General features: G+C 34.5%; 1 protein-coding gene across 1 annotated transcript in view; it reads left to right on the top strand.

Moving 5' to 3' along the window:
- Positions 1-656: 656 nt before the first annotated feature.
- The window catches only part of LOC145266985 (galactocerebrosidase-like), a 71054-nt gene continuing 58097 nt past the window's right edge, over positions 657-13613 (top strand). The window contains exon 1 of the mRNA XM_080122828.1: positions 657-1331. Within this exon, the coding sequence (XP_079978954.1) occupies positions 1200-1331 (132 nt within the window). The 5' untranslated portion in view covers positions 657-1199. The remainder of the gene's footprint in view (positions 1332-13613) is intronic.

The raw sequence follows: 13613 nt of genomic DNA, 5'->3' as shown, positions 1-13613 counted from the left end.
TGCTATGCCTACGAACAACACCAATCAGTCACAAATTACCAAGCCCTGGTGAACTTTTAAACAACCGCATTATGGGATCAAACATAATTGCAAAAATTAAAAATCCAAGATTTCCCAACCCTGACCATATCCATGAACAACTAGAACATAGATAGACAGGATATGCAGAAAATGTATCATGACAGAACAGCTCATGATTTACCAGCACTTGTCCCTGGACAAAATGTTCGAATGCTAGATAATCAAACAGTGAAATGGAAACCAGCAACAGTTTTAAATAAACGTGAAGAACTCAGATCATACATCCTTCAACTCCCAGATGATCTTCAAAAATCCGAAACAGAGTCCAAATAAGGGCGACTGGAACATCTACCCATAAACAGACTCATTTCCACGATCACATCACCTTCACAAAGTGAACACACTAACACAAACAATAGCTTACACCAACTAGCACCAAAACAATCAACATATAACACAAAATGTGGCCGTGAAATACATAGGCCAAAAAGATATAAGTAACATATGTACTGGTGTATATAATAAATATTTGAACAATGTTTTTTTATCTATCTGGCAAAGGGGATGTAGTAATATCATAGAACTACTTTCATACGCGCAAGAGTTGTGGCCCCCTGACGTATGAATATATATGAGGTTCTCACTTCCCGCTTGGACATTGGCTAGTCAACTTGTGTATATCTTTTCCTTATGTATAGATGTATTAATAAATCAATTTGTTCATATAAACGTCTCTGCTATAATTCAAGCACCAACACACCCACACCCACATACCAATTCAACAGTTGACGGTTACGTGAGCGACGCAGGCCGTCGCTGTTTATATGCAAATGAGACAGGTAAATAAAAACGGATGTGAATCAATCGAACAGGGAACGAGTTGAAAAGTGTGCTACGCTTCTACATACGTAGTGTGTGCAAATCAACTTGAAAGAATGTCAAGTTTTGGAGGTGGAAATTTTGACAACAGTGTGTCGAATTTACGCGAGAAACCATCACGTGTAACATTATCTCCGTGTTTCACTGTTTCATGTGCCATCGATCATCCCATATCAAATTTTACAATTATGATATCGTCGGTCTTCCGTAGAATATAAAACTCTGTTCACGTGCTACAAAATTGTTAGTCGTGTTTGAAAATCCGATGCGAAAACAACCTACGTGATTTAGCGACAAAAATGAGAAGTGTCATTTTTGTCTTGGGTATTTTGATTGCCTATGGGTGGGTCGAAGGTCATGTTTATATGGTAGACGACTTGAAGGCGACCGGGCGGCAATTCGATGGAATTGGCGGTCTCAGCGGAGGAGGAGTAAGTATATCTTTCTATCCATCGGCGATAGGACGGGAGACCTGAAACAAAAGTTTCTACAGAATTTGAACCAAACCAGACCGACCTTTGCAAATTAAGCATAAAAATTATGTTAAAATTAGTTTTTTTTTTCCAAGTTCTGTTCAAATTCTGTATAAATACAAAAAAATAACAACGATAATAAAAAGATGAACACATAATCGGTTAAATTTCTATTTCAAATAAGTAAATTGATAATTCTTGATTTCTATTGCTACTACACAGTTTATCGCCGAAAATGGAAACACCGTTATTTTTTATTTTTTTATTTATTTTATTATTATTATTTTTTTTTTTTCGAGCAGAGCAGTCAGAATCAGAGGGAGAAATCAGTATTTAAACTATGACCAAAATAAATTACAAAATAATAAAAAAAAATTAAACTAGATAAGGATTACTTCCGGAAAAAACAAACTAATTACTACGTGCCCCAGCGTAGTATACCCCCCTCCCAGCCTCCCCATGTTAAGAATGGCTGTCGAGGTTGGGGGTGTTTATTCCGAAAGCCATTCTTAACATGAGGTTGGGGATGTTTATACTATGATGGGCCACGTAATAATTTTTTTTTTTTTTCCGGAAGTAATAATTATCTAGTTTAATTATTTTTGTTATTTATTTCATGCTTCGGTCGTATTTTAAAATATTGATTTCTCCCTTTTATTTTCACGACAGGTGCCCGGAAAAAAATGGGGTCTCCATTTTCGGCCATAAACTGTAGTAGTACCTTTATTTTCTACTTAAACCGTGTTTTAGTCAGAAAATAAAACATAAACATGTAATGGTGATTATTTTCATCGTATGCCGAAATGAAAACTTGATGGAAAAATATAGTCATCATTATAAACAAGTTATGTGAAGGGAACATAACTCAAGTTGATAATTTGCCTGTTAAGAACAAGGAATCTTGTCAAAGCAGAAACATAGGCAAATGTGTAGTTTCGCGGCGTAAATTATTTGGCAGCCCAAAAATTATAAACTATTTTTTTGGGTTTGTATTACTGTACACATAGATTCGAAAAAGTTGTCAAAAAAACAAATATATAACAAATAAATGTTATCAAAGGCAAGATAAGTTACTTTTCTACCTAACTAGATATATTTTTCGTGTTTTTATTCAATGTAACATGTTTATTCAGCTCGAAAAGCATACACTGTTTACCGATGTATTGGAAAATTCCAAATGGCGCCCGATTCTCTCTTTAACACGGTAAGTTCAGGAAAAGATGTTATAAATAATAAACTAAACAAAATACTGTTAGAAATTCGCTCAATATATGTTACCGTGACGTAAGTTGACATATATTCGGTGTTTTTTAATAGTATTTTGTCTAGTTTATTATTTATAACACCTTTTCCCAAACTTACCATGTTAAAGAGAGTGTCGGGCGCCATTTTGAATTTTCCAATACATCGGTAAACCCTGCATGTTTTTTCGAGCTGAATAAACATGTTACATTGAATAAAAACACAAAAAATGCATCCAGTTTGGTAGAAAGGTAACTTATCTTGCCTTTGATAATATTTATTTGTTATATATTTGTTTTTTGACAACTTTTTCGAATCTGTACAGTAATACAAACCCAAAAATTCATTTTTATTATATTTCGATTTTTTTTTTTTTTTATTACACTAAATGTACGACATTCGAGGCCGTCATATTGCTTTTAAAATTTGGCCTTTCTAAGGTTTGGCAGATTGGCTTTTTTTACACTCGTTCATGGAACTATGGTTTTGGTCACCATATTTTTTTTATTTTTTAAATTTTTTTTTACGATGAACATGTAAAAGCCAAATTTGGCCTTAAAAAAGCCAATCTATCAAACCTTAGAAAGGCCAAATTTTAAAACCAGTATGGCGGCCTCGAATGTCGTACATTTAGTCTAATAAAAAATGAAAAAAAAAGTTTTCTGGTTTTATTGCAGCCTTTGGTCTTATAATGTTTTATATAAAAATAAATAGTTTTTATAAGTTTTTGTTTGTCCAATAATTTACGCCACTAAACTACACATTTATCGAAACATTATTTTATTATAAAGCGAAATAATAGCAAAACTGTTTTACTTTAAAAGTTCTTCGCTGTCTTTAAATAGAAAATTATGAAGTTATGTACTCTTATCCTTTTTCTGGACATATTCATGTAGATGGCGACTATATTTTTCCGAATGACTTTTTATTTCAGCATTTCACATTTCGCTATAATTTTGTGTTTTTTAAAAGTTATTTTACTAAAACATGGTTGAAGTAAAAATGTATTTTTTAAAAGCCTGGCCAACACCGATTTCACTCTAATGTGGGTGACTGAAATAGAATTTGACCGTAAATATTAAAGTTTTGACGGGTTTGTATTACTGTAAACATAGATTCGAAAAAGTTGTCAAAAAAATAAATATATAACAAATAAATGTTATCAAAGGCAAGATAAGCTACTTTTCTACCTAACTGGATATATTTTTCGTGTTTTTATTCAATGTAACATGTTTATTCTGCTCGAAAAACATGCAGTGTTTACCGATGTATTGGAAAATTCAAAATGGCGCCCGACACTCTCTTTAACATGGTAAGTTTGGAAAAAGGTGTTATAAATAATAAACTAGATAAAATACTATTTAAAAAACACCGAATATATGTCAACTTATGTCACGGTAACATATAATGAGCGAATTTCTAACAGTATTTTGTCTAGTTTATTATTTATAACATCTTTTCCTGAACTTACCGTGTTAAAGAGAGTGTCGGGCGCCATTTTGAATTTTCCAATACATCGGTAAACAGTGTATGTTTTTCGAGCTGAATAAACATGTTACATTGAATAAAAACACGAAAAATATATCCAGTTAGGTAGAAAAGTAACTCATCTTGCCTTTGATAACATTTATTTGTTATATATTTATTTTTTTTGACAACTTTTTCGAATCTGTGTACAGTAATACAAACCCGAAACATCATTTTTTTAATTTACTTTTTAATTTTCTTCCTTTGAAGATTGTAACGTTAGGTATGGGGCAGCCAAGCTAGTTGCCAACATTGCCCTGCTTTTTATTGAAACCAACCGACAGCTCCTTTTATTATCCTTGTTTATGTGTGTTCTGTTGTCACACGAGAGAAGAAATGGTAAAGTTTGTTTTTGATTCTGGAATAAAATGAGGGAGTCTTTCTGACTGAGGAAGTAATATTCCTTAAAAAAACATAAGGCAAAAAGGAATTAAATTTCTTCTTAGAATAAATCAGATCCAATTAAGAGTAAATCCTTTCTGTGCAAATATGTCAGAGTCAATTGTCCAAGTAGTTATCCTGCTCAGCTGGAAAAAGGAGTAATGTTGAGCAGCAAAAATATATTTTTCCTTTTAGATGAGTTATGCGTGTTTGTGCCATGTTGCTAGAACAACAGACAAAGAAAAAAAGAGAGGAATTAAATTTTCATGAGAATTTAGGTGCATGATAAGCATGAAGTCATGTTAGTGTTTTTACACGCCACAAGATGGAGTCAGCAGCATTGTTTACCGGTAAAACTGCATCTTGAACTGTCTGGACTGGTTTAATTTAACTTAAGTTTAATTTACATTTAATTTAACTTAAGTTTAATTTACATGTGGTGTCTTTTTATATGCCTTGACATCTCACTGCCCACCTCCCTACATAGTATCCCTGTAAATTTGGTTCCAAATTCTAATGAAAGAAAAAGAAATTGTAATAGAAAAATGTTCAAATCTTAATGATTCATCTTTCAATTTTTGCTTCAAATAATTTGAAATTTCATCAATCCATTCAACAACAATGTTCTTGCTGAGAGCAGTCTCTTTAAACAAGTAGTATTTTTTCAGACACACAATTGCAGCCATTTTATGAGGCATTGTTTTACAAAATCTCCTTCAGTGTAGGATTTCTAACTAATTGCTATCATTTGACTGAGTTCATAGCTTGCTGTAACAGTAATGATATTCGCTTTCTGACTTTTCATAAAGTGGTCTGTTGCTTGATCCTGTTCACCATTAATTTTTTGAGCATTGAAATATACATATTTATCTGAGGATAGATGACTTGTTTCAGAATGTCTTTTCAAGTTGTTTGGCTTAGCTGTTTTGTTTTATGGCATATCAACCCTTTTCAGGTTATTTAATTCTGAATCCAGTTATTTTGGAAATAGTATTCATGTTTCATTCAGTTATTTTGTAGGTTTTTATTCTTCAAACTCTGTATCTTCAATCGCTAGTTTGTAGTGTTTGGTTTGCTTGTTTTATAGTGGATTTCATCGTTTTTGTTCCCTGCCTTGCAGAACATGAATGAGTTTTGCAATGGGAGAAGGAAAAGGGTTACAGTATTAATGTTTAGTATGGAAACCAGTCAGAAAGTGGGGAAGATAGAAAGAGAAATGGGAAGAAGGAAAAGGGAGTTGTTTTTAGTTTTGCAGAACATAATTAAGTTTTGCAAAAGGAAGTAGAAAAACAAAAAGCATTAATGTTCGGTGTATTTCATCTCAGTAAGCCAATATCTTCAGACAGCCTGATCTGGTAGCACCAGCTTTTCAAGTTGTATGCTTTCATCATGCAAATATTGTTATTGCATAATGTATTTTTCAATTCATTATTGTGCAAAAATAATATAATTCCAATTTTTTTTAAACACCTTTCCTTTGTTCACTTTCCTTTTTTTCTGAGTTGGAGGAGCACTAGCCATTTAAAAGATGATATGCAATCTGGAACACTAAAAAAAAATCGAACACGTGGAAAAATATTGCTAACAAATCAAAGAAAGTGAAACCAAGACAAAAGAACCTGACTCCTGCAGAGCATTATCTGATTCATATTTTCAATTAAAAAAGTTGGTAATTTTTAAGAATAGCTAACAAAGTATTAAAATGAAAAAAAGGCAGGGACAAAGTAAATATACAACAAATAAATCTTATCAAAAGCCAGCTAAGTTACTCTTCTGCCTACCTGAATAAGTTTTTTATACTTTAACTTATTTCAATGTTTTTTTTTCTTAAAATTGAAAGTAGTGTAAAGGCCATCATGTTAGAACACAAATAAAAAATGGTCTCATTCAAGCCAACATTGAGCCTTGACAAAACAAGATCCCCCCCCCAAATGGTGGTCTCTTTCGAAATATAGAAAGCATCGACAGTTGCTCTAAAATCAAATAAAAGAACATTAGATTTTCGCATGATTTGTGACATTAATTGGATGTGTTTCTATCGGTATTTTCTTTAATTTTCGATTTTTGAGCAACTATCGAGGCTCTACTATGGCTCGAAAGAGATCACCATTTTTTTTTTTTTTTTTTTTTTTTTTTTTTTTTTTTTTTTTTTTTTTATCTGGACAGACTTTAGACTATATTATTTTTAAGTAAAAAATAACTTTCAAATAAGTTAAAAACAAACTTATCCAGCTAAGGTAGAAGAGTAATTTATCTTGCCTTTGCTAACATTTGTTGTATATTTGTTTTTTCATCCCTTTCTTTTGCTTTGTTAACTATTCTGGAATATCACCAAAAACTCAATTCTAATAAAAAGTAAACAATAGTAAAATTAAAATTGGTTATAGGGTCGATATGGCAAGAAATGCAAATGTAGGTGAAATAGAGGAGTGTCTGAAGAGTGGTGAGGATTTCTTTGAGAAAGTTTTTTTCTCTACATTCAGCCAATCAGTCGAAAGCTGAGAAGGTTACAGACGTAACATTTTTTGGTTTAAGGAAATTGCAGACAGTCAAGGACATAGCTAGGATTTTTTGCTGGCAAAATTAGATTGGACTGTATCATAACCGGCTTTCTCATTCATAACTTTATCACCAAAGCGAGGAATGAGTTACTGAAAAATTTTAATGTTTGCTGTAACTTTAATGGCTAATAAAAATCAAGATTGATTAATAAAAAAACAAAAGCTGTGAATCACAGAAGAATGGCATGAATAATTGTAAACCTCGAGTTTTCTAATGTAACTGCCTGTAACTTCTCTGATAAAAACGAGTACTAACTCAAAAAGTGTTCTGTCTGTGATGTTCTAAACTTGGGATCAGTGGATTCAATTTCAAAAAAGACTTTCCTAAAACGAAGATGGATAAGAAATTCTCACTACTTTTTGACACGCCTCGTATTTTAAAATTAGGTTGGTGCAAAAATAATATCGTTTTTTGATGTCTAACTTCATGTCAAAAAATGACATTATTTTTGCACCAACCTAATAGTTTCCTTTATCTTCCCCACTTTTTCAAAGTTGCTTAAAATCATCTATGTGGACCACAAATAAACTTGAAATGTTTGACACGACTGTTCTAAATAATATTGAGATTGAAGGAGTTTATAGATGCTTGGGTATGATCTCTCGTTTATATATCGGGTTAACAAGAAAGTTCTTGCAGTTTTTAACTCTTGAATTCAGATAAGCATCTCTTGGCTCAAACAAAAATTTATTGATTAAAATAAACACCAGCAGAATCAACACACTTTTGTCAATGCAAAACAAGTGTATTTATGCCAGTAATAAAAGTCTTGCGTTCTGTTGGCAATGAAGTTGTTGAAGGCGTTCTTGATATCACTTAGGTTTTTGAAGCATTTCTCACACAGAAAGTTGTTGAGATGCTTGAAAAAGTGGTAGTCGGTAGGTAAGAGGTTTGGAAAGTATGGTGGATGAGGCAGAATTTTGTGACCCAATTCATTCAACTTCTGCAGGGTCGGTTTAGGAACATGCAGTTGAACATTGTCATGGAGAATTGGGCCTGTACTGTTGACTAATGTTGGATTTTTTTTCAAAGTTTTTTGATGCATTTCATTCATTTGTTAACAGTACCGTAATAGGTTTGCTTGCATTCCAAAAACTATAATGGATGAAACTAGTTGCAGACAACCAGACAGTCATCATGACCTTCTTTTTGGCTTCAGGAAGTGTTGTGGAGCTTTGTCAGCATCTAACCACTTAGCTGAGCATCGCCGGTTGTTATAAAGAACCCACTTTTTTTCATCGCAAGTCATAATCTGGTTGAGAAACGGGTTGTTCTTATTGCATAAATGAATTGAACATGACACTTCATAACACTGTTTCTTTTGGCTGTCCTTCAATTCATGAGGCATCCATTTATTAAGTTTTTTTTGTTTTTTCAATCTATTTCAAGTGGTTGAAAATCATTGTATATGTTATGTCTAATTTAGAAGCAAATTCTCAAACAGTTGCACGTGAACTGGCTTCGACTAAGGCTCTTAATTGATTGTTGTCAACATCCAATGGCCAACAATTACGCTCATCATCTTCAAGACACTCATTGCCGCCACAAAATTTCATAAATCGCCATTGTGCTGTGTATTTGGTAATGGTTCCTGGGCCAACCACTTCATTGATATTGCGAGCTGTTTCAGCAGCTTTTTGGCCTAGCTTGAATTGAAATTAGAAAAATTGTGCGAATTTGCTTTTTTTCCATCTTGTACTCAACATTCTGAAAAGACATACTTGTTTTAAAACAATTCTAATTTAAACGATTAGATAGAGCGAAAAACGCTCTTTAAAATGATATATAAAGTAAAGGTATTATAATGAAAGCTTATTTAAAAATACATCATTTGAAATCAAAATAAAAAATTTCACAAAAACTTTCTTCTCAACCTAATATGTTCTTGTGCAAGCAAAGAATAAAATGATGATTGTTTAAATAACATTTATTGTAACTCAAAGAGTTTGCTCTGATGGAATGTGTGCGTAATATATATACATAGTTTCCTGAAAAGGATGTGTGTGGGTCTGTGTACAGAGAAGTTGAGAGAACATGCCTTACATACCTTGGATTTTTATATGCGTACATGCACGTGTTTCCATATGAGGTGAATCAGGAATGAAGAGGAAGAATTTCCTTTATATGTCCCTTTTTATATCAACTGATTTCAGCGCCACCTACCATTGTAAAAAAGGAGATAATTAGGCCTGAAACGCTCTCTGATGAATGTATGTATAAATGAGAGTAGAAAAGAGGAGGTAATGCAACAAGATCATTTGTTGACATTTCTGTGAATAACAATTACTTGTATCAGCTATCATCCTGATCATGTTGTGCTGGCTTCCTCCTAAGCAAATACAGCATCTCTGTCCATTACAGCCAATTTTGGTCAGAAGCTGTATCCATGGTGCCACTTTGAAGAGTATTAGTGATCAAGTTTTTCTGAATCTCTTTTCTGACCTGGAGGATATGGTTCGATAGGCAAAACAGTAACTTGTTATTCTTAACACTTCTACAACAATGCTGCTCTCCTTTCACATTCAATACTCGGATCTTTGTTTTACCTCATTTAAAATGCATGGCTCCCTCTTTGAGACACCGCATTGGAACAACTTTTACTTTAGACCTGAAATGGAAAGTTCTCATCAAATCTATTGCTAAATTTGCTGAAAAAATGTTTGGATCTTTTTAATGCTCCAGAAGTATCTGACTCCCAATGCAATCCTTTACTTGTATAAGAGTCAGTCAGTTCGAAGATAGAGTATTGCTACCACATCAGAGGAGTTATCACTTAGAACACTTATATATGTATACTTTGTTATGGAAATCACTCCAGACAAGACTTGAAGCCACTTAATGTAAGGAGCTAATAAAAAATACTGCTTCAGTGTCAAAAACTAGCTAACAACAATTATTAGATGGATACATTCAGCCTCGGAAAATAGCAATTCTCTCCCCTTTATCAGAAACATCGCTCATGGAATAAGAGGACTAAAGGAAAAAATAAGTGAAGTGAGAATTACGAGGTTGCCATACAAAAGTGACTTTACAATCTAGTGTAAGATGATTTCACATAGAAGAGACATTACTAATCTTTCTCTACTCTATTATTTCTGTAGAAAGTGTTTAACTTTGCTCTCTCTTCCCTCCATAAAATATTCACAGCAAGAACTCATCTAGTTACTAAAGAACCCTTCATTAGATAAGACAGTGTATCCCGCTCTCACATATATCTCACAGACTACATCCAATCCCATTATGTTTTTTGTCACTTTTAGTCTTTTTTTTTTTTTTTTTTTTTTTTTTTTTTTTTACAAGGTGATCACCACTTATCAAGGCCTGGAAGCCACTCAGAGATAAGGGTTATTGCATGTACAGTACGTTAGTGTGGGGATTTAATAAAAATGTCTACTTAAGAGGGCGGTTTATCAGGAATTTGTTTACGTTGGACTTGAAGACATCCACGTTGTAGTCAAGTGGGAAGCAGGCAGACGGAACAGTTCCACAGGCATGCAGTTCTAAGAAAGAAGCTTTGTTCATGGAATCTGTTTTGATTTAGGCACAGATAAAGAGTGGGGAAAATTTTGGACAGTGGTTTCAGCTAGATGGGTGTTTTTCGTAAAAGATTTGCGAGGGGGGCTAGAGATTAGAGCTCAGACTGTTATATATTCAATCATCGAGTTTATCCTTGAGGGGTACCAAATTGAGCTTTCGTTACATTTGAATATGTTATATAGAGTTCTTCATTTAGGGGCACATTTTACGTTTTCTATATAACATAAGAACGATTCCGTGTGCGTATAATTGTCTCTAATATAAATGGTTGTGTGTTTGATTTTCATAAAGGGAATCGTGTGTGTGACATGTCATTTCTGAACCTACCTCTGTTTCTTCTTGCTGCTGAACTATCTGGAAATTTCTCATCCTGGAGGGAGACTTGATACCTGTTTGACGAAGATTAATCACTCCAAGACGATGAAATGTTTTTATAGTTTTTTATTTCACTTTCCCCAGAGGTTCTGCAGCAGGTGTAAAGTGAAATCTGCTTGTGTTAGTTCTTCTTCACACACGTCAGCGTTCGTCTCCCCCCTCCCCAGGGGGAGACCATGGAAGAACGTCCGTCTTCTTCAAAGCTCAAATCAAATCTCACCGATCCAGCCAACCTGACCACGTCACACATACGTAATCTGGTCAGCTGACCTTCGGTTCTGGTAAACGTGTCTACCTCCAAGTTTACTCACCTTTCTCTCTCTCTCTCTCTCTGTAACAAGACGAGCACCTTCCATGGAAATAACAATAAGACAAAGGTAAGCTCGCAACGTCTCTTCTGTGGGAGAGAGGTTGCAGGGAAAAGAAAAGGGCATCCCCCACCAAGCCACGAAGTCTATTTTGTACTCTGTCAAGACAGGATAGGCTGTTTTTAGCAGCTCCTGCCCAGATATCCTTGGCCGTACTTAGCTTTTATATAGATAGAGAATTGCATCAGTAGTGAGATATCTTCTGGAGCGGTAGAAGGATCCCACCATCTTCCCAGCGACCTTGGCAACAGACTTGATGTACGTGTTCCATTTCAGATCAGGAGTAAAGGTCAAGCCCAGAAGCTTGTCAAAACATGGGGCTTCTCCTAGACGAGAGCCATTCATTTCAATTGATGCTAGGTGGGGATCAGAGCATTGATGATGTAAAGATAGGAGCTTGGTTTTAGATGCATTAAAGGTAACCAGCCACCTCTTTCCCCACTGAACCACACACTCGAGATCAGAGGAGAGAGAATTCGAGAAAACTTTGTCATTTACAGCCTTTGATGTGTTGCTGTAGATGGTCGTGTCATCAACATAGATGTCAACGAATGATTTAAGTATGTGTTTAGGGAGATCATTGATGTAGATCAGGAAGAGAGTTGGGCCCAGGATTGACCCTTGAGGAACTCCAGCATTAATACTGTAGGTTTCTGATTTTTGTCCATCGATCACTACTCTTATGAGCCTATCGGAGAGAAATGATTTAATGATAGAGAAAACATTTCCAATTATACCGTAGCTGGAAATCTTGTAAAGTAGGCCTTTATGCCATACCTTGTCGAAAGCCTTTGATATGTCAAGAGCAATTGCCCTAGAAAGGAAGCCTTTGTCAAGTGATTCACTAATCCTATGAGATATAACCGTAAGCACATCTGTGGTAGATCTTGCAGAACGGAAACCATATTGCATGTCACTAAGGTTATTTTTGCAGAGGTGGTTGACTATTTCTCTATTTAATATGGATTCCAGCAACTTACTCATGACACAGGAGACCTATTGGTCTGTACTGAGAGGGAGATGACATCACCTGAATTCTTAAATATAGGGCATACTGATGAGGTTTTCCAGGGTGTTGGAAAGCGCTTCTCCTTAAGGCCACGCTTAAACAGTTTCGTAAGTATGGGAGCAAGTTCTGGTTGAAGCTTTTTTAACACTATAATTGGGATGCTGTCAGGGCCAGTTGCTTTACTGGAATCAAGGTTCTTGATAAGCTTGGCGACCTCATGCACAGGTATTTGTATGTTACCTAGTGTGTTCTGTGTTATTGGAGGAAATATGGGGAGTTGATGGCCTTCGTCGCATAGGGTAGAATTAGCTGCAAAGTTCTTGACAAATAGTTTGGCCTTGTCTGATGCTGACGAGATGACCTTAGGTCATCCATACTTTGTTTATTTTAAGAAAATAAATGTAAATACTTTAGACTTTAGCATGATAAATAAATATTTATCTCTAAAGATAAATATGTAACGTATCTTGTTTTTTTTTTTTAATTTTGTAAGTAAATAAAAATTGACTTTTCAATGATTTTAATAAGAAAAAATAACTAATTTGGTTTGTGTGAATTTCTGTAATTGAAAAAAATCACTTTTGATTTTACAAAATAAATTATTTATCTGTATATATTATGAAAGTGACCATGTCTGTTTTTATGTCTGAGAAACTGTCTCTACTATCAGTTTTTAGTCTACAGACTTGAAACTTGACATATGGAGTGTTTGGACCTGTGGAACAAATTTCATTTGGTTTTTAGCCAAAAAAAAAAATAAATAAAAGAACTGATAAGGGGTCAAAATCGGAACTGCGCAGGCATAAATCGACTTAATGTGTATCCTCTATGCATATGCAAATATACATTTATACATTTAACTGCATTAATTTATAAAGTTTTGATATGCATGTTTCCTTAGGTCTAGTAGTTTGCCAAAGCATCCACCATTAAAATACTTGTAAAATAGGCAGATGGATGCAACATTGTGTCGATGGGACAGAAATTTAAGCTTAGATGACAGTTTAGGACCTATCAGGTTGGCGACTCTCTTTTAAACGCTGTCCAGGAGTGAGAGACTAGTAGCAAATGCACCAGGGCAAATGTAACAACAATGCTCCATACATGAGCAAATGGTGGCCTTGTAGAGGTGCAAGATACTTTCAGGCGTTAGTAACTTTCTAGCATGGTAGAAAAAGCCCACCTTCTTCGCAGCAGCTTGGCAATGCTCTCAATGTATCTGTTCCAACTCATGTTCCC

Source organism: Euprymna scolopes, chromosome 42, assembly GCF_053919585.1.
Source record: "Euprymna scolopes isolate OS-2025 chromosome 42, ASM5391958v1, whole genome shotgun sequence".
Taxonomy (NCBI): Eukaryota; Metazoa; Mollusca; class Cephalopoda; order Sepiida; family Sepiolidae; genus Euprymna; species Euprymna scolopes.
Note: the sequence above shows the minus strand (reverse complement) of the source record. Positions and strands in the feature narration are given on the sequence as shown.